The sequence below is a fragment of the Truncatella angustata genome (assembly GCF_020726525.1).
Source record: "Truncatella angustata strain MPI-SDFR-AT-0073 chromosome Unknown BKA67scaffold_10, whole genome shotgun sequence".
Taxonomy (NCBI): Eukaryota; Fungi; Ascomycota; class Sordariomycetes; order Amphisphaeriales; family Sporocadaceae; genus Truncatella; species Truncatella angustata.
The window spans coordinates 1,992,460-2,019,197 of NW_025763390.1; the positions used below are offsets into that span (position 1 = coordinate 1,992,460).

At 51.3% G+C, this 26,738-nt stretch overlaps 7 protein-coding genes across 7 annotated transcripts; 4 read left to right on the forward strand and 3 right to left on the reverse strand.

Moving 5' to 3' along the window:
- Positions 1 to 328: 328 nt before the first annotated feature.
- On the reverse strand, positions 329 to 2,171 carry BKA67DRAFT_541344 (heterokaryon incompatibility protein-domain-containing protein; the record flags this gene model as incomplete). The annotated part of the gene is made up of 4 exons (XM_046100920.1): positions 329 to 376; positions 513 to 967; positions 1,117 to 2,112; positions 2,153 to 2,171. The coding sequence occupies 4 exons, from the start codon at positions 2,169 to 2,171 to the stop codon at positions 329 to 331; spliced, it is 1,518 nt and encodes a 505-aa protein (XP_045952890.1).
- A 6,930-nt stretch (positions 2,172 to 9,101) lies between these two features.
- Positions 9,102 to 10,040, forward strand: BKA67DRAFT_541345 (CCAAT-binding transcription factor (CBF-B/NF-YA) subunit B-domain-containing protein; the record flags this gene model as incomplete). Its single annotated transcript, XM_046100921.1, has 1 exon — positions 9,102 to 10,040. The coding sequence occupies one exon, from the start codon at positions 9,102 to 9,104 to the stop codon at positions 10,038 to 10,040; it is 939 nt and encodes a 312-aa protein (XP_045952891.1).
- Positions 10,041 to 11,082: 1,042 nt separating this feature from the next.
- On the forward strand, positions 11,083 to 12,492 carry BKA67DRAFT_584097 (uncharacterized protein). Its single transcript, XM_046104125.1, has 4 exons — positions 11,083 to 11,210; positions 11,737 to 11,884; positions 12,030 to 12,132; positions 12,192 to 12,492. Exons 1-4 carry the CDS (start codon positions 11,197 to 11,199, stop codon positions 12,221 to 12,223), a joined length of 297 nt encoding a protein of 98 aa, XP_045952892.1. The 5' UTR covers positions 11,083 to 11,196; the 3' UTR covers positions 12,224 to 12,492.
- Positions 12,493 to 15,445, reverse strand: BKA67DRAFT_584102 (DNA repair metallo-beta-lactamase-domain-containing protein). The gene has a single exon (XM_046104127.1). It carries the CDS (start codon positions 15,217 to 15,219, stop codon positions 12,532 to 12,534), a length of 2,688 nt encoding a protein of 895 aa, XP_045952893.1. The 5' UTR covers positions 15,220 to 15,445; the 3' UTR covers positions 12,493 to 12,531.
- A 2,405-nt stretch (positions 15,446 to 17,850) lies between these two features.
- On the forward strand, positions 17,851 to 19,292 carry BKA67DRAFT_525913 (phosphopyruvate hydratase; the record flags this gene model as incomplete). Its single annotated transcript, XM_046098705.1, has 3 exons — positions 17,851 to 17,974; positions 18,040 to 18,293; positions 18,354 to 19,292. 3 exons carry the CDS (start codon positions 17,851 to 17,853, stop codon positions 19,290 to 19,292), a joined length of 1,317 nt encoding a protein of 438 aa, XP_045952894.1.
- Positions 19,293 to 20,024: 732 nt separating this feature from the next.
- On the forward strand, positions 20,025 to 23,676 carry BKA67DRAFT_526201 (Mad3/BUB1 homology region 1-domain-containing protein; the record flags this gene model as incomplete). Its single annotated transcript, XM_046098735.1, has 3 exons — positions 20,025 to 21,005; positions 21,099 to 21,510; positions 21,566 to 23,676. 3 exons carry the CDS (start codon positions 20,025 to 20,027, stop codon positions 23,674 to 23,676), a joined length of 3,504 nt encoding a protein of 1,167 aa, XP_045952895.1.
- Positions 23,677 to 24,278: 602 nt separating this feature from the next.
- Positions 24,279 to 25,394, reverse strand: BKA67DRAFT_525896 (DNA-lyase; the record flags this gene model as incomplete). The annotated part of the gene is made up of 1 exon (XM_046098703.1): positions 24,279 to 25,394. One exon carries the CDS (start codon positions 25,392 to 25,394, stop codon positions 24,279 to 24,281), a length of 1,116 nt encoding a protein of 371 aa, XP_045952896.1.
- Between the last annotated feature and the right edge of the window lie 1,344 nt (positions 25,395 to 26,738).

The following is a 26,738-nucleotide window of genomic DNA, read 5'->3' on the forward strand; positions in this document are numbered from 1 at the left end:
ATCTAGACCAGTGAAGTCTCGTGAGCGGCTCGTGGGCGGTTCGTGGTATGAGTCGGGCTGTTAAGCGTCATCCAGATTTGCAACATATCTTTGGATATACTGCCAGATACTCCTTCTGTAGTAAATTCACCTCGTTGTGCTCTGCTGTTGCTCTCAAATATAGAAAATGCCTATGTTGTCGTATCTTTGCGGTGTCTACCAGTCATGTCGTAAGCTTATTTATCTAGAATTTGGACCTAGTTTATCTCTAGATAAACCCAACGCTCAACAGGTGGTCCCTTGTGTTTTATCACTTCCTGGTCCATAAAACCCGGAACGATAGCATCCCCTACGATGAGCCACCCACCGGATGGTAGTTTATGAAGCACAACGGGTACTGTGCAGCCCAGTAGAAGTGCTAGCACATCCCCGCGTTGAGTAAATTTGGTGACCCATCCCACCAGGCCGGCCTTCGTGACGCAAAGTCGCATACCTCAACAAATTGTTTCTAATAAACTACATGCTACACCTACTCGATCGGCCTCACGAAGCCTTCGGTGGTAGTTTTTGATCGGAACCAGAGATCCTAAGTAACCTTTTGCGCGGTAATCTTGCCAAGTATGTGACACGAGGCGCCAGAGGCTCGCAGCATCTGGTTGTGTGAACCGATCGCCAATGGTATGGCCATTGATTTTAAATTGAGTGTTTAGCTCACCACGAAGCCAAGCGTGCAGCTCGGGAAAATGAAGTTGAAGCCATTCGGGGTCGTCCTCGGTGCGTAAGGCTTTGCTGAAGAATAAAAATTCGTTTTCATATATCTGCCTGGGCCTGTCATCTTTAACAGGGCGAAGAACAACCATGAGTTTGAACAAAGAATCTAACGGGTTGTGCGTGTTTGGTGGTTCACCAGTCGGCGGGCCTGGAATTATCCCAGCCGGCCATTGCAAGGGGGTGGAGGCAGCTTCTTGGAGTGTCGCTGAACAGTCAACTATATTATCAAATAGGTATCCTAGAATGCTTAGGCAAGGCTCAAAGGCCCTGATGTCTACTTTGGCCCCGCCGGTAGCATTCCAGACATTTTGGCTCAATGGACCTCCATCCAAGAAACGCCAGAAAGCCTGTTGTCTTGACAAGTACTTCTGAATACGTTCCTCCGACCAAGTCTGCGTTCGAACCAATCTGGAATCCACGTTCCTGGAGGTATACTTTTGAACACAAAGGGGTCCAGTGAACCGGTTGATCTTAATAACCGTTGCGCCGCGTTAAAGTTGAGCTTATCGAGCGGCATTGTGTAGCTGGGTGCAGGGAATATGTCCATGCCGTCTCTTGACACGCCCAGGAGTGCAAATACCTTGTCGCGTTGATCTGTAGCTTTCGCTAGATGTGATCTAGACAGATATTCGATCAAAGACGGGCGATCTCTTGTCAGGTTGGCCACTTTCTGTCGCATAATCACAAGCTGTTGAACATGATGTCCTGGAACATCTGGGGCGCCATTAACTATGCCCTTGATTTTACGATAGGCCAGCATAATGCTGTACATATCATTTATGTCGTTTAAATCGATCAAATATCTGTTCCATAGCAGCTGCAAGCTCATTCCTACACAGAGTTCTTGGATGATCCACACTCTACTCCAATACTCTGCCCTCAGTATGTCTGAGAGGATGGGCCAGGCCTGGAGAATTTCAGCCTCTAGCATGGACGATAGAGGCTCTCTACTACATAAGACATCCCTGGCAGCCTTGGAGACGGCTTCTATCCTCAACAAGGACGATTCTATCTGTTGACGGTCATCGGCTGCACTTGATCCTCCGGATCCTAGCCACGCAATCACAGTATGCGCACCTCGATATATATTGGACATGAGAAGCACCTGAAGATCTCGTTCGTCAAAACCCGATTGGTCGATACACAAGGCATCAGCCCAAACGGCCAAATGCCCGCGGCGACGAAATTCGACAAGCGCATCGCTCAGATTCTTGTCAATTCTGACTTGCGTGCCGGCCACAAAAATGCGTCCGGACAGGTCACCATGCCCCCAACAATACGATAATGCAGTATACAGAGACGAGTCCGATAGCGAAACATATAATACGTCGCACACGAGAGGATCTTTGGCTTGAGTACTCGCTTGGGAGCTGGAGGAGTCGAATTTCTGCCTGAGACGTACGCAGAGGACGATATTCCATTTTGTCAGGACTGTGACACCATACCAAACTCTCTTGAATGATACTAACCACTGGTGACTTTGTCTAGGAGGGTTAGAAGTCTGGAGACTAAGCAAGATACGGTAGAAAGTCGATAAAGTTCGTCTTAATGAGGTGTGAACGATCGGGTGACCTACATCTCGGTTATCTGATTCGTCAGATCTGCTTGTGCGTCTCGTCACGTGAAGAGGCGACCCTGCAGCGATATGAACAGCAAAACAAGTTGTAGGATTTGAAATCGATTTGAACACTCTCTTAGTTTTCACAGCGCGAACTTGGAATGCTGGATATCGACAAGGTCATGTAATTTCATTCCTTCCTTGATTTAATTAGAAGATGTCACCCAATTTGTCAGTTAAGACCAGGCCTGAACTTAGTGTCCAACCACTGTTTGATTTGCATTCAGCTCGTAAAGCATGGTATAGATGTATGGTAAGGCATTTGTATTTGTCGGGCTCTCAATGCTTGCTTCTGATCGTGTTCATGTGATATTGGGAATGACATGATGACTACATTGGCCACTTTTCACACAATACGACTATACTTGGTACTGCACGCTTGATATTGAAGTGTGACTTGTGGGATCAAACAATAACTTATGTTGGTTTGAGCCAGGCAAGCTGCTGAACGGAGATATTTCAGACAATGCCTATTGGGGCCACATCAACGCGTATGTTACTGAAGCAGATTAAGCCCCCCTTGTCCTCAGGTAACTACACAATAGTTCAGGTTTGATTACCATTATATTGTAAGCCTTTCATAATGCGATAATGCAGTGATTTTTTGCGCAGCGATTCAACTTTATCACATCGTGGTTTACAATTGATAATGGTATCGGCCGATGAGGGACTCGTAGGATTTGTTTGATACCTGTGAAGGTGACCAAGCGATGATCTCTCGGCTTAACATAACATATGATCCATAACGCACTGTGGTTTATGGCCATACCATGACAATTAGAACAGGCCTTTGGATTGATATCAAACAACACATACGTGACAGGTCTGGTTCCAGGAAAACAGTAAAGCAGCGACTGGCTGGACCATCGAGCTGAAGACAAATTCACAGATTAGGATTGTGATGATGTTGATCACCCTCTACGTGAAACTACCCGATGCATTATCAGGTTTGGAGCTTTCTGCAAGGCAATCAAATCAAGGCAACAGGCAATAATTGTCGCTAAGCCCCAAAGTAGTCTAGGTGGAAGGCCTCTGATCACATGGCCAGCCTTGCGGCGGTAACGATGGATATCAAAGCCATCACACAAGGTCGAATTCGGCAAGAACTGCCACACATTTGAATAGAACCCTACATAAACTAAAATCAAAGTTGTCGATCATGTTGCCACTGGTTTCAGTGCCCTAGCGGACGTCTATATCCTGCAGGGAAATGTAAAGACGGAAGCTACTGTATGGTGAATCTGGCAAGACCACATCGTGCCAGGAACAGGAGGCAGGTAAACAAGCGTGAGGAGTAGCGATGAAGCTATGATAATGGCGTTGAAGCTATGTAATGGTATGAGGTAGTGTGATGCCGAATCAGAAGCCAGATGTCGGGCTCCGCGATTTGATTCGTCCTCGGACCCTCGGGCTGCTAGGATGAGCTCATTGCTGATTTAGGAAACAAATGGACCTCATCAAGGACGACACTTCAGTTCAGTTCAAGATTTCTCAGGTAGGTTAGACGTAGTTTAATTACATTGGTGATGCATCGGAGGAAGCCTTGCAACGTGGAGAGATAAACCCTGAGGCATGCTATGTAGGCGCGACGAACAGAGCAGCTAAATCGGAGCACCACTACGCCAGGACTGCAACCCTGCGTATCATGTAAGTTCCAACATGTTCAGCAGAATTACGAAGGGATACAGAACTGACAATGCAGGGCTGTAGCTCTAAGCTCCTTGCATCCGGATATCCCTTGCAGGCAGAGGGGTTAGCAGAAAAAAATAGATTAATAGTGCTGGAACAATGAATAGAGGATAGTCCAGCAAGTAATTCGAATTGTGCTATACAATGTTATGTGACTGATGCTGATGTTGATGGTATGTCAGCGCTCAACAATCATATAAGGTAGAAGTGACGCTTACAGTAAGCAGACAGGCGTCATGACATGCCTTTCAAAACACGTTGGCCTGCTGCACTTGTAAATTTGAGCCACCTTGTATCTACCTATCATACCCTAGTCCCTGAAGATGGACCCGACCCCCCCAGGTTCAAGGCAAGGAGCACTGCCGAAGTGACCATCTGAGGACCACTGAACGGCTCTAAATCGCTCAAAATGATGTTAAAGCTGGGCCAGTCACAAAATTCATTTGGTCGTGAATTTAGCACCACTCATGAGCATTGATCTTGAACCTTGTAGACATTGAAACACATTTTTGTGTTCAAGGCCTCTTTTGCCTTGCGTCGTAAAACCGGGCATCGGCTACCTGCAGGGCCACAGTTACAAAGTTGCGGCAGCCTGGGTCTCTATGCCACCCGCTCTGCAAGTCTTTGGTTACACCGACATTTCCAGTATTCAGCCCTTTGAGCTTCGGCGGGTTCGCCAGCCGGCTTGGATCATAACTGCCCTTTGCATTGCGTTGCGAGGCCCCGCTTCAAGCAAAATCCATATAGTTTTTACTGTCATCAGTGTGATGGGGTTTGATTCACTGCTTAGATACTGAGCCGTGTTATTGAGCTTGTGGCTTCTTCATGCTCTGTGCCGCCCACGTTGTGAAGGCTCATCAAGCTCATGCAGGGCATATCACAGCTATAATAATATGATGTCACATGATGCCGCGATGGAATACGGGCTGACGATGTTGCCACCGAGCACTAGAGTAGAAAGGCGAAGCGGTGTGGTCCGTACCGTGAACACCTTGGCCACGTTCTGGTCTGACAGCAAGCTGAGGAGCATCCCAACCTCTTCCCCAGCTCACCGCGTTGTAGATCCCGCGACGACTCGAGCACAGTCAGTCAAGTGCAAGGTCTAAATTTAGCGGCTGGCCCATGGGTAAAAACCTTTAGTAAGAACAATTGGAGACATAGCTCCATCGCTTCAGTTGTGGTAATGCTTTAAACAAGGCTAAGCAAGAGCTCTTCGTAAATCGAGCGCCGATCAAGTTGTGCTCCATCGTGAGATTAGGACGTCAGAAGCACTCATGCCCTGCAACAACAGTGTCTTTGATGCAGTTTGTCAACGTTGCAAAGTGTGAATGCGAATAAGACCGAACCGACTCTGACCACATTGAGTCTTGCCTGTCCCCTGCTTGCAACGCTGAAATCCCGACCACCCCCGCCGAATGAGCCCGGTCCCGCTCGAGGCAGAACCATTACTTGAAAGGCGCCAAAAGTACCAGCCGAGCTAACTCCTAGCGAGCTAGCCACTGTACCAACGGTAAAGTATTTGTACTCCCTTAGGCTAATCCCCACGGCCCAGTTCCCACGCCACCTGTTGAGCTTCAACCACAAAGTGTACTGTGTTGACTGTGTTAGAGGGTTCACACACGTTTTTTAATCCTTGTCAATAACCTGTCTCTCTGCATGCCGCTTGAAGCATGCTGTGTCTGGCGTTGAGTACCTGTCACTCGCAGCGGAACGAAGGAAACCAACTGTTCGGGGGAAAGGCTGCCCTGATTAGCATTAAAGGTAAGGTTGTACTTTCTGTACACCCTCCTGGCTGAGAAAATGGGCGCCAGATCTTATCGCTAGAGTTCCAAAGTTCCAAAGTCCCAGAGTCCCAAAGTTCCAGAGTTCTGGTCAGGCAAGTCAAAGTCTTCAGCCCAAGTTTCATCCCATGCAGAAAATAGCGGGAGCACTTTTAGAGTTGAGTCTGACAAAAAGAAACCGTCCCTCAGTTCAAGACAAATCTTGAGAATCCTGACGGGAACATCCACCGACAAGGCTTTGGCATAAGACCCCTGCTTTGTGTGTATGTATTCGAATGGTATTAGACTAGTCTCACCAGTCATCGCCAGCATACAACAGTGAAGCGAGTATTGATTGCCCCAGCCTAGAGCCCTTTCTCAACAAGAGAATCATCCGCATCGCATCGCATCGCATCCACCTGCTCCCTTCCCTAGCCTTGATCCTGGCCCTGGTTCTCGTTCCCAAGCAGCTCTGACTCCAGTTTGCAAGAAAAAGAATTGGAAAGGACTTGGGCCCACACTTCTTTTTCGCGCCTGCTCGCTGATTAGTCACTGGTGCCGCCCCATTAAAAGCTCTCTGCTCCTTCGTCGCCTTTGACTCGCTTCTGCCATTTTTCACCAATCATCCATCAATCTCCCTTCTTGGTCCACTGTCGACCCAAGAATCATCGAATCAATTGTCGTTCCTCCTACCTGCGCTTCTTTTGCGCTGCGATACTATTTGACATTGGCAAATCAGTTTCGGCGCAGCACTGCTTCGAATCAATCAATTAAAAACGATCGCACCGCTGAGACCAAGCGGCTTTCGTCAAATCATATCGAGTTTGTGGCCGTTGCTAAAATTACCCGCTCCGCAAACTGCACACGCCTCGACTATTCAGGCCTTGTTCTGCATCCTGATTCGATTCCGTTGTTTGGGATCAGGCACGAGGACCTCCCGTCAGCCAGTCAACTTTAACTTGCCGAATCTTATACTACAGGCTACTTACTTACTTACTTACGACAGTCGTCAAAGATCACTGTATTGTAGTATAGTACGGTGGCAGCAAACCAGCAGATTTGCAATCCAATTGTGGTCGCGCCCTTCTTCTTTCGCGTAGCACACAATTGAGAAACCCCTCTGCAGCAGCTTCGCATCCCAGCATAATCCCTCGGCAGCAAAAGCTCGCCACACCGTGCACAGCAGGTGCTCTCTAACCAGTGGCTTTGTCTTTTGTCTTTCGCCATAGTAAAACTCACTCCAGCGGAACTAAAGTGAGGGTCTTGACAGGAACACCGATCCAGTCAAAAACTCGTCGCAAAAGCGTCAGACAAAAGGATTCTTGTATAGCAAATCAGCTTCGATTCTCCGCGCCAATAACCGGGACTATCGCCATTTCCCCAGAGGCCTATCATCATCGCCAAACCGTACCTCGCCGTCGCTATTGGTCTTCAAGCTTGTCAGGTGACAAATCCCGTCTGCGGATATCTAATTAACATCTTCAAGCAATTGCTCAATTGCCGTGGTTGGAGATTCATATTGCCAGCCAAGATTCCAGGAACTGGTAAGTTTACATTCGATTTGTTCTTTCATTGTGTTGCGTGCCACACAATCTGCCTCTTTCGCTGGGCTCCGGACCTACCTAAACATTGACCCGGGCGTTATAAGTGCCGCAAGTTATCGCCTCCCTTCTTGGGCACGATGCTGTCTCTGTTATACCGAGTTCAATGGGCTAATTGAATCGATTGCTACCCCGAGTCCACCATAACACTTCCTTGAGCACACAGTGGACAGGACCGAATTTCGCTGACACGTGCAGAAGCAGAACATCATTCCGCCAGTTTGGCAAGGTGTGCACACTACTCGGTCTAACCTCAACCCAAGAGCTTGGGTCCTTTCACAAGGTATGCATTTCTTTTCCCATTTTGCTTCCTGGCATATCGCGGACACTCCGTTCCTCCGTTTGCAACGATACATGCACACACCCTCGGCATTTTCCCACCATAGATCTGCTGCCTCTTACACCTGGGTTGGGCGCGCGAAAATCGGGATGCATGCTGGCCTACTAGACGAAATTGTACAGCGGCGACACCATCTCTTCGCTGCCGTCTCGTCCTCGGGCCTTTCCTATTCCTTACAGCTGTTTCTCTCCTTGCACACCGATGTACCGCACCCTCCCCAGACGTGTGGCTAGTTCCCCACTTATCGTCCCAAACATCAGTTCCACGTATGCGCGGCGCGAGTGCCCTCTTCTTGTCTGAGGTCTGCATACGGCACGAACCTCAGTCGCCGATTTGGATTCTCCACCTGGGGACTTGTTACCGTCAAGCTCCGAAAAAGAAATCACCTGCGCGCCGTGCGTGATGATGCATTCACGACGGGGATCTTCAAGCCCAGCGCAATGCGCTGGGCACACTTGCCTTGCCTGCCTGCCTTGCGCCGCCACCGACTTCAAGTTGGGAAGACTTGACGCTGAGCTGGTGGACAAGTGGGCCCTCGCTCGTGCATATTCCGTCATGCATGCCAGCGCATCAATCAAATGGTGGCTCAAGGCGCGAAAATGGAACCCGTTGTTCACCCCCCCGTCTCACCCCCCCTCAGAATGAACCTGACCCGAGCCTTTTCTTTATACTTAATTCAGATAATCTAATGTATTTGGTTGGATAGATCTCCACATTCAAACAGCCCGTTAGAACACACCTTGGACAACTCGCTCCAAGCTGTTTCGCCAGATTCTCGACCCGCGCCGGAATCCATTAACTGCGTAAACAAGCGCGTCACTGGCTTAGTCAAACACATATTGTCGCGTCCGCAGGTCTACCTCACGTGGCTGTATCAGGCCGATCCCGACTACTCTGCCAGCGGCATCAACCAGTCCAGCAAGACTGAGCCACATTGAGAGCACTCTCGCCTTTGAGCTTACATCGTCTCGCATATGCCGTGGTGCGGTCACTCACGCTGTGCACCTACCACTTGAGCAACTGCCAGCTCATCCACGCATATCCAATAGATTGGCTGCACATCCAGCCTGCTTCGCGGCTACCTAAGTGACGGAACCTCATCCCAACGCGCGTGCCCAACTGCGGCCAACCTGTCAGCCATTTATCTCTATCTCTTGACGACGTCAAGCAACACTGGCTGCTCCGAGACAGTATCTGTTTATACCAATTCTCTTCAACAACCGCTGATCTTGCAAGCCCGCCTAGCGTAGCCTAAACCAACTGTCTCTGATCTGTACCACACGGCAGAGAGATCGAGTCTGGTAGTACAACAAACCCCGCTCTTTGCGCAACCAATTCCCGATATGATGGACTACGCCCAATACCAACAACCACCTCAATCGGCGCATTCGCAAGGGCACATCCAATCAGGTTACACCAATTCGAATACTGGCAATACCATCACCTCTCCCTCAAGTCACAGCATACACCAGCACGGAGTTCAGACCTCACCTATTCTATCCTCCTCGCATCAACCATCCGCGTCGAATCAAGGTCACAACATGTACTCGACGCAGTACAGCGTACCCCAGCAGGGCATGCACTATGGCGTTCCCGGTATCCAGGCTGCTGCCATGGCCGCAACTGCTGCTGCAGCGGGTGGAACACCGTATGGCAACTACTTGTCTTCTGACCCTAGTCTCACGCAGAGTTCGCCCAGGCTTGGTTCTGGGGTCAATGCAAAGAAAGATGCACCTGGTCCGCGTTCACCACAGCAGTTGACCCAGATGCAGGCGCGTCGCATGAGTCAAGTCACAAGCCCTGGTGTACCGAACGCGTCCATGCTGAACCATCGGTCCTCAGTTTCCGCCGTACCGCCGCCCATGTCAGCGGCCCAGTCGCTGCCGCAACCACAATCACCTGAAATGCCTGCTGGCGCCGAAGAATCACCTTTGTATGTAAACGCTAAGCAGTTCCACCGTATCTTGAAGCGGAGAGTCGCGCGACAACGGCTGGAGGAGGCTCTGCGACTTACCAGCAAGGGTCGTAAGCCATACCTGCATGAATCCAGGCACAACCACGCCATGCGGAGACCCCGTGGACCCGGAGGACGTTTCTTGACGGCTGAGGAGGTTGCAGAAATCGAGAAGACTAAGGGTGGCGACGACGAAGAGAAGGATGCCTCGCCCAAAGCAGGCACGAAGAGAAAATCAGAAGCAGGCTCAAACGCCTCGAGCAAGAAAGCAAGATTGGATGAGACCCCCGAAGACGACGATGATGAAGATGCGGAAGGCGACAGCTAGGTGCGCCTGGCTGGCATGCTCGACTTTCCCATTCTGTCTCATGCTACGACTTACGACGATTCTGATTCATCACTATACCTATTTCGCAACACTGGAACTAGCACTATTTTCCCTCACGGGGCCCACACCTCTGGGCAACGGGGGCACGGTGGAGCGAAGCATTGTTTTTGTTGCTTTTTTTATTCTCAGTATCTACAGTATCAACCGCAAATTCATGGAAACTCATTCTGGACCTTGAAGATGTACCGCATCATGTTATTGGGGCGCTAGGTCACTCGCTCTCGGGGGCTTCCCTAAAGTTTTTCAACATCGCCCACGCGATATTTTCTCGTTCTCTCTAATTGCGACTGCATTTTCGGCAATAGTTTTGATAGGAAGGAACAGGCCTAGGGGATCACTGGACGGGAAAGACTGCATGGAATGAACGAGACAATGGAAGGATACCCCCACTTTGCCATTTTTCTCAAGGCGAATTGTTTGCTTTCTATTCATGTTCACTATGTTTAAGGAGCCTTTTACTGCCAGTCGTTGTTACGCACAAGGTCAGGTTACCAATGTTGCGAAGGAGAGTTGAAGGACATTTGGTGACGCTCCCCAGAAAATAGTACAGAAAAATTTGTCTTCCAAATTGGACAAGATACATGCTGTCTCAATTTGATCGGTTGGGTTATGCAGAGAGGAACAATAGATACTTCCACTGGTATCCGTCGTCGGACGACTTGGGGCAGATACATATCAAGCGCACATATACATCTACACTGCTAAATTATGACTTGTGCCCGTTCATGAAATAGTTGCTAACTGGGTCTGCCAGCGGATGCCATGGGTGGCGTTGGGGTAATAATTATGTGATCATCTGCAAACTGACTTGGTTGAAAAAGCGCTTCGCACAAGTCTGTGGCTCACTTGGAACTTGCTCGTGCATGGTAAATCTCGAATCAAAAGTGGTTACATAAACACTCGATATTCACGCCTAGACGAAGGTACGAATTGGTGGCCAACTGTCACTGTCACGTGATCAAGCGGCGCCAAGGCTTCGACTGGACCTACTACTTCGCCCTTTTGGTGTGCGCCATTGGATCGAATTGCTGCACCACTTCACCGGCTTCGCTCTTCATACCAACGCGACGGAAGGTAAGCCACGACAAATGCCAATATGTTGTTCTTCAGGTATGTTTATTTTTCTCTCACCTGGGATGGTGTTGGCTGTTTATTTGGGAACACTGCAAGAAAGCCCTCGATGTTTAGAGCTATGGCCTGCCTGGGTTCATTGACTTTTGGTCGGGGGTGCGGGTTGGGCCATGATGAGGCAAGGACGTCGGAATGCTTCGAGATCGGTAGCACAACTCAAGCCTGGTCACTTGCAAGCGGCTACTCAAGATTCTGTGGACTTTGGTGTGGCTCGGGAATGATGGGCCAGCCGGGGCTTGTTGGCGCGACGTGGATGTCGGGAACGGAGCCATGGAGGTTGGGCCACCAGGTTACTTCTGCTTCCCACGTTTCCGCCGCAGGTTACCGCGGCTTGGAGTGCTCAATCCCTTTTTCGATGACGGCCTGGACTTTATCTGTGCGAGTCTATGAGTTGTTTTATGGCGGGTTTCTTGGAGAGCAGCGTCAGGGAGAGACAAATATAGAGAAAGAAAGAAAACGAGCATTAACCAGCTAACGTCATGACTTTTTCTTTCCCCAAATATAGTTTCTTCAAAACCCTCATCGACAACGAGGTAACCGTGGAGCTCAAGAACGATATTCAGATCCGCGGCACCCTCAAGAGCGTCGACCAGTACCTCAATATCAAGCTCGACGACATCCGGGTCGTCGATGACATCAAGTACCCCCATCTGGTATGTTTGTCTATTTTTTTGCATGTCTTCGCTTCGTCTCTTCCTCTTTTCTTTCACTTCTGCCCATCTCCCTCCCCCCCTTTCTTTTTCGCCTACCAGGGAATGGCAGATTTGGCTGACTCAGTGGACTTTCCAACATAAATAGAGCTCCGTCAAGAATGTCTTCATCCGTGGCTCCGTTGTCAGATATGTGCACCTTCCCCATAACGCCGTGGACGTGACATTACTGGAGGACGCTACTCGGAGAGGTAAGTCCTTGTCCTTCGTTGCATTCCTGACTGCCAATATGTGCTAATACCCAAGATAGAAGCCGCGAACCAGGCTCAGAAGGCGAAGTGATGGGACTGCTGGCAGGAATCGGGACGAAAGCAACCACAAGATCAGCCTCCAACCTTTGTTAGCCGGGGGCTTGGTCGTGATGGCGGGTCATGCTGGGCACGAGAATAGATGCCATTGAAAAGCAATTGACACGTGAAGCTTTATCTAGAAAGCCCTCATACGCACGATCAAGCATCATCACTACACGGGAGAACTCGAGGAGAATAAAAAACACGGTATCCAGATCCTTAATATTGTGACATCATTCCAGCATGGAACAAACAGACTTATATCCTACTTTGACATGGTTGTTCCTCATTGTGATTTCATCACCATACAGCGCCACCGCCCCGTCCATCCTTGCCCTCCCAAAGCACCTTCTCTTTGCCATTCTTGATCTTGGCAGAAGCATCTGCATCTGTGTCTGCATCGTGCGGAAGCTCTTCTTCTTGTTCATCCTCTTCCTCCAGTACCCCCACAACACCGCCGCGCCGCCTCTCGCTCACCCACCGGTCCAGCCACCCCTTCATCCTCTTCCGGCTCTGCTCGCTGCCCACGTTGACGGTGGGCACGATCTTCTCGATGCGCAGTGACATGGTGAACAAGGCGAGCTCGCGAAAGCTGCTGTGCTCCGAGTACGGCACGCCGAAGCACATAGCCTCCCTGGTGCTGCCCCTCTGGGCGACGAAGTCGGCGGCGCCGAACCTGGTCCTCCAGGCCGGGCCGTGCAGAATCTGCGGCATGGGGACGGAGCTGGGGCTCAGGTTGGCGCTGACGGTCTTGGCGTTGCTCTGCGGGTTCCTGAAGTTCCAGCCGGAGGGCCGAAACCCGACGATGCGGCTGAAGCCGTGCGCCTTGTACCCGTTCAGGTACTCCTGCAGCGTCTCGGCGCGGATCTCCATCAGCATCTGCATGTGGACCTGGCCCTCGCGCGGGTTGCTCGTCATGAGCGCCGAGAGCTCAGGGTCGCCGAGCTGCTTGCACAGGCGGATCTTGGCGGCCGAGGCGTAGATTTTGGTGTTGAGAGCTTGGGCGATAGCCTTGCAGATTCGCTCCTTACCGATGGAGTAGGTCCCACAGACCACTAGCAGGCGATGCTGCTGCTTGGGCGTCTCGGGGGTTGTTTGGTCTGAATCGCCTTTGGATGGTTCCTTGGTGAAGAATTTGCTCACGGGTTCCGTACCCTTTTCGCGTTTGATGGCATCGAAAGCGTCGTCCAGGGCATTGGGATCGCCGGAAATGGACCTGCAGAAATCGGCACAGGCATTGATTACATCGTCCTGGGGAGGAAACGAGTAGCGCGGATTCATGTAGGTAGTGTCGAGGTAACAGATGTCTATCTTCTGCTGCCTCGTCTTACCCGAGATGGAGTCGACGACGTCTGGTTTCAGGAGGGGATGCTTGACTTGAGCTGTACAGGCTCGGAAATCACCACAATGTAATATGCGTTGCTTCCTTGGGTTCGGGCCCATGCCCATGGCCTTCTCGAACAGAAACAGAGAACTGCCAGGGCAATGGTTCGCTGGTATCATCGTGACCGTCGCGCCCTCTGTACCTGGAATCTCAAGAGTTTCCTCAAACTCAATCTCTCTGACCCATTTTGCCGCTGTTTTCAATTGCGATTTGATCAAGCTTCCAGTGACTTTGCTGCAATATATCGGACCATGCGTCCAGTTTGCCGTCAAGCCCACATAGTGGTCGCTGTGAAAATGGCTCAGGAAGTATGCATTGCAGCCCTTGACGGCACCGTAACGAAAGGCATCAACACATATGTAAAACCCAGGCATAATCTTGTAAAATGGACATGTACGTTCGTATGCATATTTCCCTCGAGAAGCATGTTCGGTGGCTGCAGCTTGAGCCCACGCAGTGTCTTCGGCATGACTTGACATCAGCTTGCTGAAAGCAGAGCCAGATTTTGCAGTCGAGCTTTCTCCAGCTCCTGATCCAAGGGTGATCGGGTTTGCTTGGCCAGGTCTTGGCACAGCGGCTTTGGTAAAACGTTTGCTGATGTCCAGGACCTCTACTGCGTTCTCGGGCGATTGGTTGACAGGCTCGGGTGCCGGTACTGGTATAGAGGTTCCGTCTAGGCATGCGTTGACATGCGTTGTCGCCTGATCTGCCGTAACGCCGGCTAAACTCGCACTGCAAATAGGACAGCTTTCTACCATGCTGTCGTTCCCAGCCGCCTCATCAAAATCCTCGTCAGGGGCAAAACCTGCTTCTTCAGCTTCGATTCGTGCTTGCTCTTGGGCGAATCGCATATATCGATACTCTTCTCCTTCCTCTACGCTATCGAGTTCCCCATCAAACCCCTGGCCCATCTCCTCCAATGTCCTGAAATTATCATACACAGAATCCTCCTGCTTCAGCTCGGGCGCTTTGGGAATATTCGAACAGCTCTCGTCGCGTAAGAGTTCTGGTCTAATCGGTGGTGATTCTGCTGTCGTAACCTCGTTTAGTATGATATCATCCGGGGGTTCTCCTTTCGTTTCTTGCCTTGTAGGAGAACTGGGCATTGGGACGTCGTTCTCGCTATCCGAGTCGTCCAAAAAGGGGCCCTTGCGTGTTTTTTTGTTCTTCTTCCGCGACGAAGGTGCGGGTTGCGATCCCGTTATGCCGTTCTCTGTCTTCACTGCTGTATCTCCATCCTGAGGCAGTACAACACCATTCGCTGCATCGTGACTCAGCTTCCGCCTCTTGAATGATGCCTGTTCCTCGTTGAACCTCGAGGGTGTTTCATCATCTTCTGCATCTCCAAAGAGATCATCGATGCCGTCTTTCGTCTCCTCTGACTTGACTTCGGACTCGAGGATCGAGAGGCTGTTCGAGGGTCCAGGCCCTTGCTCTAGGAACAATTGTTCGTCGACCTCGACCTTCTTGAAGAAGTTCAATATGTTCCCATTACTCTTCTGCTTCTTTGCGGCGGATTTCGAGTTTGCACCGTTTGCTGCAGCGCTGAAATTGAGCTTTGTCTGCCGCGGTGTCTTGGGTTTTGAGATGGCCTTGGATGGCATCTTGTCGTTGACGAGGCTGCTCTCGGTGGGTATGGTGAAGGTGTTACGACATGTCCTATCGGAAACTAGCCGACCACTATGCCGTAGATCGTGGCAATGGACGTCCAGATATAGACTCACAGGAGATGCATACAGTAGTGACCGAATCTACCCAGGCGCGGTCACAAAGAAGTCAAGTTGCCCCCCCGCCAATAACCCAATCAGTGACGTCCGCGAAGGGGAGGACCCTTAAAACGCGCTAAATTGAGCACTCTCCAGCACGTTCTCACGTGCGACCGCGATTCAATTAATCACAATAGCTTTCTTCATCCAAGATGACCCGCAAATGATTTGAAGGGTAGAGCTGCTAGCAATGGGATAGGCGGTAGAATATTATTCAATACTATTGGGGGTCTTATGGATATCAATTGGTATCTCGCGAGAGAATTTACAGATAGCAATGCGGGCTGTCTATCAGGCCATGTTCGTGTTTAATGTTGCTCAGCAAGTATGGCTTCTGGTATTAGACCGCAGCATGATTTTCTAAGAACATCCCTTTTTCGTATCTTTGCTGTCGTAAGGTATTACGGACTTCAAAGTTTGGTACTGCAAGACGCGCTGGTGTAAAGCATTAACAAGATGAACGAGAAACAGGCGGAATGAGTATGAGATCGACTATTTTCATCTGGCGAAGTCTGTTAAGAATTATTTGTAGTCTCCGTGAACCTTTGTAAGGGCCACCTGCATAATACTTTTGCAGAGCCCGATCTATGTTTTCTACGTGATTGGTTTGAGGCACCGCAGACGGGCTCAATTTCTCTTTCTGGGCTTGACAGTAAATCATGGCATGTCCAACATGAGAAGGAGTTTGTGGCCATCAAAACCCGAACCGAGCCTTATGCTTTATCAAGGTGGTTCGTCGAGCAAGTCCTGCCCACCTTTTATCGTCTTATGGGTAAGACACCAAAGGTATGAGGTAGTCATTGCTCATCGTCGTAAGGCTGGCTTGCTAAGTCCAGATAGGAACCCATACCGTCCGAGGAGGTTAGGACGGGCGTATAGAATTACCCAGGTTGCAATCTTGGAACATGCATTTGTACAGTCACGACGGTGACAGCTTCAGTGTTGCCAGTAGGCTCGGTCGTTGCGCTTTACGTGATACCGCCAAACGATGTGAGACTGGAACTTGTTATCGTGTTCTCGACCTCTCTCTCTCTCTCTCTCTCTCTCTTTCTCTCTCGCCTTGGCATTGATGACCAATGCGCGCACTATCGAGGTGTTCGCGGCGACAGCAGCGTGGGTGTAAAATGCTCCTCTTTTCCGCAACAAGCTATGTAATTTGGCCGTGGGTCTACCGCCGTAAATGTAGTGTTCCTCACGAACAACACGCCATCCTGAGGACCACTGAGGGTAGTTTGGATTCACGTGAGGAAGAAGGCGAACATTCGGCCCGACATATATCAATTGCAATTAGTGTTGAAATACAGAACGTTGTCGAACGTATTGCCCCGTACGATGAGAGAAATAGAATCATGTCATGTGACAAAGCCATGGTCGGCACCAACTCTGAGCAACGTCATGGATTGAGTTTGAGTGACAAAACTTTATCCATCATAGCAGTGCCCCAGACTTGTCCGTTGACCGGACATAATAAAACACCGTGGTGACAGAAACGGTCCGATGACAAAAAAGGGAATATTGTTAGTAGAGGCAGGACAGACCAATGAAACTGCTCAGAATAGCCCTGTGGATGGTGGGAGTAGATCATGGTTCGTCGACGCTTGGGTGAGGTCTTTTGGTCTGGCACTGCCCAGGCGTCTGAGAAAACAGGGTCCAACGCCTGAGGAAGGTTGTGTTTTGTTGGCACCCGCCGGCGACCGTGGACCATGGCCCGAGCGCGGAGCTTATGGGTGGGGAACATGAGAGCTCACCTGGGCAGCTCCTGCCCGCTGTCAAAAACAATCGACTTTGCTTTACTATGGAGAATTGGTGAGAAAAGCATGTACCCCACCTACCCCTCCCCCCGTTCGTGAGATGACCTCGAACCAAAAGGGCAGAGGTCGAAAGTCGAAAGACCTCAGGGCTGTCTCGCAGGGTTTCGACTTGTTGACCCCCCCGAGGACCCCGCCAACATTTCGTATGCCGCTACAGTGTGTGAGGTTTTCGATACATACATACATGCATACATAGCTTGCCGTTCAGCCCGCCGTTCACCCAACTTCTAAGCTTTCATCTTCACTGTTCATCACTTGGAACCTTTTCTGATAGGTTTCATCTCACTTCTGCCCAATACCAGAATGTAAGTACGCGCTTTCTAGGTGAATTGTATATTGCAGTCTCCTCGCTATATGCCAAGGAGAACTACGAGTTTCGTCACAGCTACCCCACCTCCTCTGGTTGTTTGTCAATGCCTCAAATTTCGCAAGGCCTTTCGTCTGCTGCTGAGGCATATTCTTTTGGGCGTGCTTTCCAAACATACGCAGCAGCCACATCCGAGCCTTGAGACCTACCTGATCTATATCTTCGGACGCACCCCCCTTCCTCGAACCTTCATTTGTCATTTTCCTCGATATTCACTGTTCAAATCCTTTTCGGTGTCAATAACAACAACTGACCTTGGGAATCACATCAGAATCACACATAACAGACACGATGGCCATCAAGAAGATCCACGCTCGTTCCGTCTACGACTCTCGTGGCAACCCCACTGTCGAGGTCGACGTCGTTACTGACACCGGTCTCCACCGTGCCATTGTCCCCTCGGGTGCTTCCACCGGTACGTTCACGTCGATATGTCCCACATACCATGTCGAGCACGGCATGAGCTAATATGCATAAAAGGTCAGCACGAGGCCTGCGAGCTCCGTGACGGTGACAAGTCCAAGTGGGCTGGCAAGGGTGTCACCAAGGCTGTTGACAACGTCAACTCCGTCATTGCCCCTGCCATCATCAAGGAGAACATTGATGTCAAGGACCAGAGCAAGGTCGACAAGTTCCTCATTGACCTTGATGGAACCCCCAACAAGACCAAGCTTGGTGCCAACGCCATTCTCGGTGTCTCTTTGGCCATTGCCAAGGCTGGTGCTGCTGAGAAGGTAAGCCCTCAAACACACGCACACGCCTGATGAGAGATACCCGTCTAACATTCACGTCAGGGTGTTCCTCTGTACGCTCACATCTCCGACCTCGCCGGTACCAAGAAGCCCTATGTCCTGCCCGTTCCTTTCATGAACGTCCTGAACGGTGGTTCCCACGCTGGTGGTCGCCTGGCCTTCCAGGAGTTCATGATCGTCCCCTCTGCCGCTCCCAGCTTCACCGAGGCCATGCGCCAAGGTGCTGAGGTCTACCAGAACCTCAAGTCTCTGGCCAAGAAGAAGTACGGTCAGTCTGCTGGCAACGTTGGTGACGAGGGTGGTGTTGCCCCTGATATCCAGACTGCCGAGGAGGCTCTTGAGCTTATCACCGAGGCCATTGAGTCGGCCGGTTACACTGGCAAGATCAAGATCGCCATGGACGTTGCCTCCAGCGAGTTCTACAAGGAGGATGCCAAGAAGTACGACTTGGACTTCAAGAACCCCGACAGCGACCCTGAGAAGTGGATCACCTACGAGCAGCTTGCTCAACAGTACAAGGACCTTGCTGCCAAGTACCCCATTGTCTCCATTGAGGACCCCTTCGCCGAGGATGACTGGGAGGCCTGGAGCTACTTCTACAAGACCTCTGACTTCCAGATTGTCGGTGATGACTTGACTGTCACCAACCCCATCCGCATCAAGAGGGCCATTGACCAGAAGGCTGCCAACGCGCTGCTTCTCAAGGTCAACCAGATCGGTACCTTGACTGAGTCGATCCAGGCTGCCAAGGACTCATACGCTGGTGGCTGGGGCTGCATGGTGTCTCACCGATCTGGTGAGACGGAGGATGTCACGATTGCCGACATCGTTGTTGGTATCCGAGCCGGCCAGATCAAGACTGGTGCCCCGGCCCGTTCCGAGCGTCTTGCCAAGCTCAACCAGATCCTGCGCATTGAGGAGGAGCTGGGTGACAAGGCTATCTACGCCGGCGAGAACTTCCGCAACGCTGTGAACTTGTAAGAGAAGCAAGTCAATCCCGGAACAAAGAATGACAGATATGGGTAATGATCGGAAATGCAAGGAATGATTCGGGCTCAGCCGGTTGGACGGTTGAAAATAGTGTCATAGACAAAATGCAGATGCTTAAGCCATGATCCTTGGAGACGAAATGAGTGAACTTGATAGGTGCACAACACTGTAACCGTGGACTGACTGGGGCGCCTACTGCATAGTCCCTCCGGCTCGTCTTTTGATTTTGTAGAAGAGGAAATGTGGAAGAAGGAAAGTAAAGAGGAGAAAGCGAATCTGAACCGAGGACTTCCGGTTGTTCGGTACGAGCTATGGCGATGAGGGTCTGCCCGGTTATGCCCGGACATTTATTGCACCAACTGTCAGGGGGTTTGGTTTTGGAGTGGCTTGATCGGTTGAGGCTTGCTTGATGTGGCTGATGCAATTTGTTTTTCAGGATCCGTGTTCCGTACAATATATGTTGACCTTAGTGCTGTACTAGTCTGTCTCGGCTGGGTCGTCAGGACAACCGTCCTCTCTCAGGGGTGCCCAAACTGCACAATTCGGCACTTGCACCAAAACAGTAAACAACAAGGTTTTGACTGTGTTATCTATCTGCCGACCATGCTCCACATGATGGCCCTTTTTTGATCCTCCGTTTCTGTAAACTAACTAACAGGTATTGGGTTTCTGAGCAATTTGGCTTGCCATTCGCGGTTTTGCATACAAGCAGTTCAGTTCAGTATGGCGCCTTCAGAGGATCTCATCAACTTTGATGTGATCGAGGGCCAGAAAGAAAACATTCAGTCTCTGCCAGGAGGTCGATCGGCAAAGAAACTGGCACAGCTCTATTCTCCGACGCCACTTCAACAGATTCCGACCCCTTCGGACATCAAGGATGCCAACGAACGCACAAGAGCCGAGTACGAAGCTGAGGTAGCAGCGGCTGCCGACTCGGATGATCCCCTCGATGCTTTCGATAGATACGTCAAATGGACCTTTGACGCATACCCTTCGGCGCAAGCCACTCCTCAGTCGCAACTCCTTCCATTACTAGAACGTGCAACAAAGGCTTTTATCGGATCTGCACAATACAAGAACGACCCGAGATACTTGAAGCTGTGGCTTCATTACATCCGCTTCTTCTCCGATGCGCCCCGTGAGACGTTCGTCTTTCTCTCGCGCCACAACATTGGAGAGGGGCTTGCTCTCTACTATGAGGAGTACGCTGCCTGGCTCGAAGGCGCTGGCCGCTGGATTCAAGCCGAGGAGGTGTACAAGCTAGGTATTGAGCGGGAGGCTCGACCAACAGCACGATTGCTGCGCAAATTCCACGAGTTCGAACAACGACAAGCCGCCCAGCCCGATGCTACTGATGCCCCGACATCCCCAGCGATTCCTGCTGTGCGAAAAGCGCTAGGAGCAAAGGTTGATCCTTTCGCATCAGCCCGCGCTGTCGATCCTCAAGCACCAGCAACCGATGCAGCTGCCGGTGTCGCGACTTCCAAGCCAAAGAAGTCTAAGCTGGCCATTTTCTCCGACGCTGATGCAGCGCCACCAGCATTGCCCTCGTCGAGCGGAGGCACCAAGGGTTGGGATGACATTGGATCGCTGGCCGACAGGAAGAAGGAAAACACAGTAGCGCCAAAGCCATGGGCGGGAGAGACGTTGCAGGCGGGAGGAAAGAAGAGCACCGCGCCAAAGATGTCTATCTTCAGGGATCCGGTAAGTCGCTGACTTTCACTTCTCCGCTCGGCATATGCCAATTGTTGATGATCATAGGACTAATTGTTGGCGGTTTTCGCAATTGTAATTCAGTCCTTAGCAAGAATAGCAGAGTCTCATATTGTCATCGCACCATCGAAACACCAAGTGATCATAAATCCGGCGAATGGAAAGCGAGAACGTGTTTTTGTTAACCTTGAAGCCGTATACCCTACGCCCGAAGAACCGGGCACAGAGCTAAGTTTTGAGGAGATATGGGCTGCCACTCGGGGCTGGCTTGATTGTTCGTGGGAAGAATACGAGAACGAAGAAAACGATCACGATAACACCTTGCAGCCGATTGACGAAAACGTTCAAATGGATATGCTCAATCAAAAACTGGCCACAAAACTAGTAGTTCATCACGACGTCGTCGAGCTTGACGAGAACGGCGCAGTCAAGCAACAGCATAAGCCCAGCAAACCTAAAAAGAAAAAGCTGATGGAAGTCAACGAGACGCAAATTAGTAAGTGCCGAGATAAACATGACATCTCCTCAACTGCTCACATTTTGAATCACAGTCAAGGCGAAGCTGGACTCGCCGGCCAAACCTAAGATGAGAAAGAACAAATCATCTGAACCAACCATGACGCTTCATACCAGGGCAGCCACGGACGAGATTTATGATCTCTTCAACGCTCCCCTAGAAGCGCCTGAGGATCAGAATGAGAGCGACGAAGATGAGTACATGTCTGATGACGATTACACTAGTGGTGGAGAAAGCACGTGTACCACCCGTCAGATTTCGATGAGTGAGGCTGGGGATGATGAGACATCTGATGTGAAGAGTGTGAGCGAGTGGTCAGACTTTACTGCTCGAAAGCACATTCCAGACGTTAATGATGAAGATGTTGACATGGATGACGGAGAGGGAGATGATACTCGTGGTTCAAACTTCATCAACACCAACCATGACAACATTTCGGGCCACATCACAGGCGAATACGAGCATACCGAGGATCATGACCTCCACACTCCAATTGATGAAGAAGATCCTCAGACCATGTTTGTTCCAATCCCACCGGAGGACTGGGTGCCCAATTCTCGGCCGTATAGGGACCCGGCCGAGGTGGCTAACAACCGCCTTCCGTTTATGACCCCTATCACGGAACGTACCGAGTCTTCTCTTGGTTTTGTTACTGGTGCTAAAGCTAGGGCTGCTATGACGCCCGTCTCGCAAGGGATTCCAGAAGACGACGAGGAGGATGATGAAGACTTCGAACCTCTCAGCAGCCCTCTGCGTGAGATTCTTGGTCATGACCGGTCTCCCGTCAAAATCGCACAGCCCGTGCTTCAGAAGAGCACGAAAAGTACAGCAACAACAAAGACGATTCCGAAGGGACCTCTTATCACGGACCTACAATGCAATCCGGTAGATGAAGCCGTTCGAGGAGAAATTCTAAAAATGATGCACCCTCCGCTAAGCTCTTACTCTGGCTTCTTTGACCACAGAGATACTCGCTGCAATCGTGGTGCCGAGATTCGAAAATTTGGCAAAACGTCCAAAGCGGGCAAAAACGGCAACAGCGACCGAAGCAGCATCAGTAATCCAATCACCCTAGAGTTCCCCGGAGTCAAGTCGACCTACACCTTGAAGCGCGAGCTTGGCGCTGGTGCTTTCGCTCCCGTTTATCTCGTAGAGAACTCCAGTCCTGATCAAAATGCTGACGACGAAGGGTCACTTGTCGAGATGGGCAAAGGTGCCTTTGCTACATCCCGACGCTCAGCACAAGAAGCTTTGAAGATGGAGCTGCCGCCCACAGCCTGGGAGTTCCATATGATGCGCCTCGCTGCCACGAGACTTGGCCCTCAGCACAGAGCCACAGCCAGCATAAGCGCTGCGCACGAGCTGCACTTGTACCAAGATGAGGGCTTCCTCTTACTGCAGTATCATCCACACGGCACTTTGCTCGATGTCGTGAATTTCTTCCGAGAACAACCGTCCGGAGCCATGGACGAACCGCTGGCGATGTTCTTCACCATCGAGCTTCTTCGCACCATCGAAACGCTGCATTCGAAGCAAATCCTTCATGGCGATCTGAAGGCAGACAACTGTTTACTGCGCCTCGACGCCTTCTCGGGCGAGCAATCCTTGAGCAGTCAATGGCAACCAGACGGCAGCGCCGGCTGGTCCTCTCGTGGCATCGTGCTCATCGACTTTGGTCGCGGCATCGACATGCGCGCCTTCGACCCGGACGTCCAGTTCATCGCCGACTGGAAGACGACGGCGGCCGACTGCGCCGAGATGCGCGAGGGCCGGCCCTGGACCTGGCAGATCGACTACCACGGCCTCGCCGGCATCGTCCACTGCCTGCTCTTCGGCCGCTACATCGAGACCGTCCGCTGCGACCAGGGCGGCCTCGGCACCACCGCCGGCAGGCGCTATAAGATACGCGAGAGCCTTAAGCGCTACTGGCAGACTGACATCTGGGCGGCCTGTTTCGACCTGCTGCTTAACCCGGGCAGCTTCGCCAAGAACGAGGACGCCGCGCGCATGCCTGTCATGAAGGGCATGAGAGATATCAGGGTGCAGATGGAGACGTGGCTCGCGGCCAACTGCGAGAAGGGACTGGGCTTGAAAGCCCTTATGGGACGCGTCGAGGGCTTCGCGAGCGCGCGTTCGAGGAAGTAGGATGTCCGCCGTCCGCGCCGCTCCAAGGGCTGTTGAGTAGGGGGGAGAGGGAAGTAGAAAAAAAAGAAGAAGAAAAAACCGTTAAAATAAAAACGTCTTCAAGTCACGGTCAACCGGGGAGGAGAAAAGCCCGGGGACAAGTCGAGCTTTGATGACGACAAAGGATTGATTTTGCCACGATGCATATCGATCATTTCCCCCCTTCGCGGCTGGGGCGATGCCGCTTCGCGCAGATTTTGGAATGGTCGAGCAGCCAGGCTGATGAATGAACGATTTGAGGCAATGGCGGAAACACTGGATGATGAATTTGGGAAGGGCTGTCCCCACGGCATTTGGGGCGTTACTGGAATGGCACGATTCTGGGTGGTTCGTTCCTCATGTCAGGGATCTTTCTTTCAGTTACATATCTATGGAAGTTGTCCCTTCCGGGGTGCCATATGCTTCCCGATAGTATAGTACAGTTGGCGTTGGTGGTTGTGCCTCATTTCCTTCTTTTTTGTTTTTGTTTTTGTTTTTACATACCCAATTGCAGCACAAAATAGACTTTTGCAAAAAGCCGTCTGGTCTCTCTGACTGTTCATGCCTGCATTCCATGGGTTACCTTAATCCGATTCGCTCCCTTCCTCGTCCGACTCGGCCTTCTTCTTCTTACTGCCTTTCTTGGCTCTAGTTCCTTTCTTTGCATCCTTCCCGGCCTTCCGATCGATCTGGTCTTGAATCTTGCTCCTCTCGCCCTCGCCCTGCTTCTGCAACTTCTGGTCCAGCGCCCGGAACTCGTCGCTCTCGGCGTCCATGCCTATCAGGCTCTCCAACAGCTTGATCTCGTCCGCCCAGACCTGCCTGTCCTCGACCGTCTTGCCGTCGGGCCCCTTGGTGTCGATGGGCGTCTCGAGCACCATGGGCAGCCCGGCGAAGCGGTCCTGGTTCATGAGGTTGTGGAAGGCCCGCAAGCCCAGGAACCCGGTGCCGATGTTGGCGTGCAGGTCGCGGTGCGAGCCGAGGGGGGCCTTGCTGTCGTTGACGTGGAAGGCCCGGAGGTACCCCGGGCCGACGAGCTCGTCGAACTTTTCGAGCGTCTCGCGGAACGCCGACGGGCTCCGCACATCGTAGCCCGCCGCGAACGCGTGGCACGTGTCGATGCACACCCCGACGCGGTCCTTGTCGTCCACCAGCGCGATGATGTCCCGCAGGTCCTCAAATGTCGTCCCCACCACGTTGCCCTGGCCCGCCATGTTCTCGAGCAGCGTCACGACGCCCCGCGTGGCCCCGTGGGCCCTGTTGAGCTGGGCCGCGATGCGCGCGATGGCCTCGCCCCGCGGCTCGCCGTTGGTGTTGCCCGGGTGGAAGTTGTAGAGCCCGATGCCGAGGGTCTCGCACCGCCGCAGGTCGTCGAGGAAAGCGCCGTATGCCTGGTCGGCCTTGGCCTGCTCCTTGGCCGCCAGGTTCACGAGGTACGAGCCGTGCGGCACGCAGTGCTTGTCGACGCTGGCCCAGTCGTGCTGCTTGCGGCAGGCGTGGAACATGCTGACGGCTTCCGGCGCCAGGGGCGGGTTCTCCCACTTGCGCTGGGACTTGAGGAACAGGGCGAAGGCGTTGGCGCCGATGTGCACGGCGTTGTGGATCGAGTTCTGCACGCCGCCCGCGGCCGACACGTGCGCCCCAATGTACATGGCCTTCTTGAGCGAGGCGACGGCGGATCGTGGCGCGAGAGGCGGCATGTCTTCGGGCTTCTGCTTCTTGGTCGCCGTCTTGCGCTTTTTGGGCGCGGGCTTGGTGATTTCTGTTTTGGCCTTTCTCTCCTCCTTCTCTTCGTCCTTGATGTCGCTGTCCGCGTCTTTGTCGAAGGTAGTTTCGACTTTGCGCTTTGTTGTCGTCTTTCTCTTGGCTGGTCTTGTCTCGACTATCTCCTCCTCCTTCTTAATCTCACTTTCAGCTCCGACGTCCTCTTCCTCGTCTTCGTCCTCGGATGGAGCCGATACCTTCCGCCTTGAGGTCGTCTTCCTGACAGCTCTGGCGGCGGGTGCAGCGACGGCCGTGGAAGACTTGGGCTCTTCAGTTTTGATCTCGGTCTCTGTCACAACGGTGGTGCGCTTGCGCAGCGATTGGCGAGGCATTTTGTTCAAGTCTCTTATTGCGAAAACATGAATATCAATTAATAATTATGGCTCGTGTTCTAGGACCTCGATACCCGAGCGATGATGTAGTTTTGAGGTTTCGGGAAGAGAGACGCACTAGCTGCACGCGATTGGAAGACGCGAACTCACGTGCAACCAATTAAACTACGATTGAGTAGATACAGCCACCTCGGCTTAAGGACGTGAAAAAAAAAAGAAAGAAAACAAATAAAAGAAAGAAAGAAAAAGGAAAAAAAATTACGCCCAATAGATGTCTATAGGCTAAGCCATATTCAATTCTCTTTTGCATGAGCCTCCAGGACAGAAGAAAAGACGGGAAAATTTCAGCCAAAAAGTTAGGGAATCCTACAATCGCAATAATCACAAATTAATATGCAGCAAAATCAACTATGTGAGTCTTGAGGATATGTGCCTGACTCAACCAACCCATGGTCAGCTGAACGATCCAAGGTTAGACAGTGTTGTAGCTTTACTATGGTCAAATCTGGAATAGAAGGGGAAAAAGAAGAAGAAAACAATTGAAAAATTCACCACCTTACTTAATGTTGCATTGGGTCAAACTTAATTTCACGTGAGTTTTGGCGTGTCTCGTTTCATACCAACTGAAAAAAGAAATCGAAAATTCAAAATAGGTCCTTTACCCATAGAGTTGTAGCTAATCAAGTTTCATTTTCTCAGCCGTACAAACAAGGAAGACTAGAATGCAATGTTGGTACGTGATGTAACCATACTGCGAAACGATAGAACAGCTTCGTGGTGCTGAGGTTGGTATAAACATGTTAAGTGACTACGCGAAATCGCCATCTGTGCTGCACAATTCAGCATGCGACTTGATCTGCCAAGATGTATAGTTTCCAGCTTTCTCAACATCTACAGGTGATGTGTCGATGTTGCGGTGCTGCCGCTACACGGAAATACAATGGTCAC

Bases quoted from the DNA above. Each gene is read 5' to 3' on its own strand.
- BKA67DRAFT_584097 (XM_046104125.1), top strand. The intron at 11,885-12,029 runs GTATGTTTGTCT...CAACATAAATAG, and splicing joins ACATCAAGTACCCCCATCTG to AGCTCCGTCAAGAATGTCTT. The intron at 12,133-12,191 runs GTAAGTCCTTGT...TACCCAAGATAG, and splicing joins GGAGGACGCTACTCGGAGAG to AAGCCGCGAACCAGGCTCAG.
- BKA67DRAFT_584102 (XM_046104127.1), bottom strand. From the start codon at position 15,219: ATGCCATCCAAGGCCATCTCAAAACCCAAGACACCGCGGCAGACAAAG.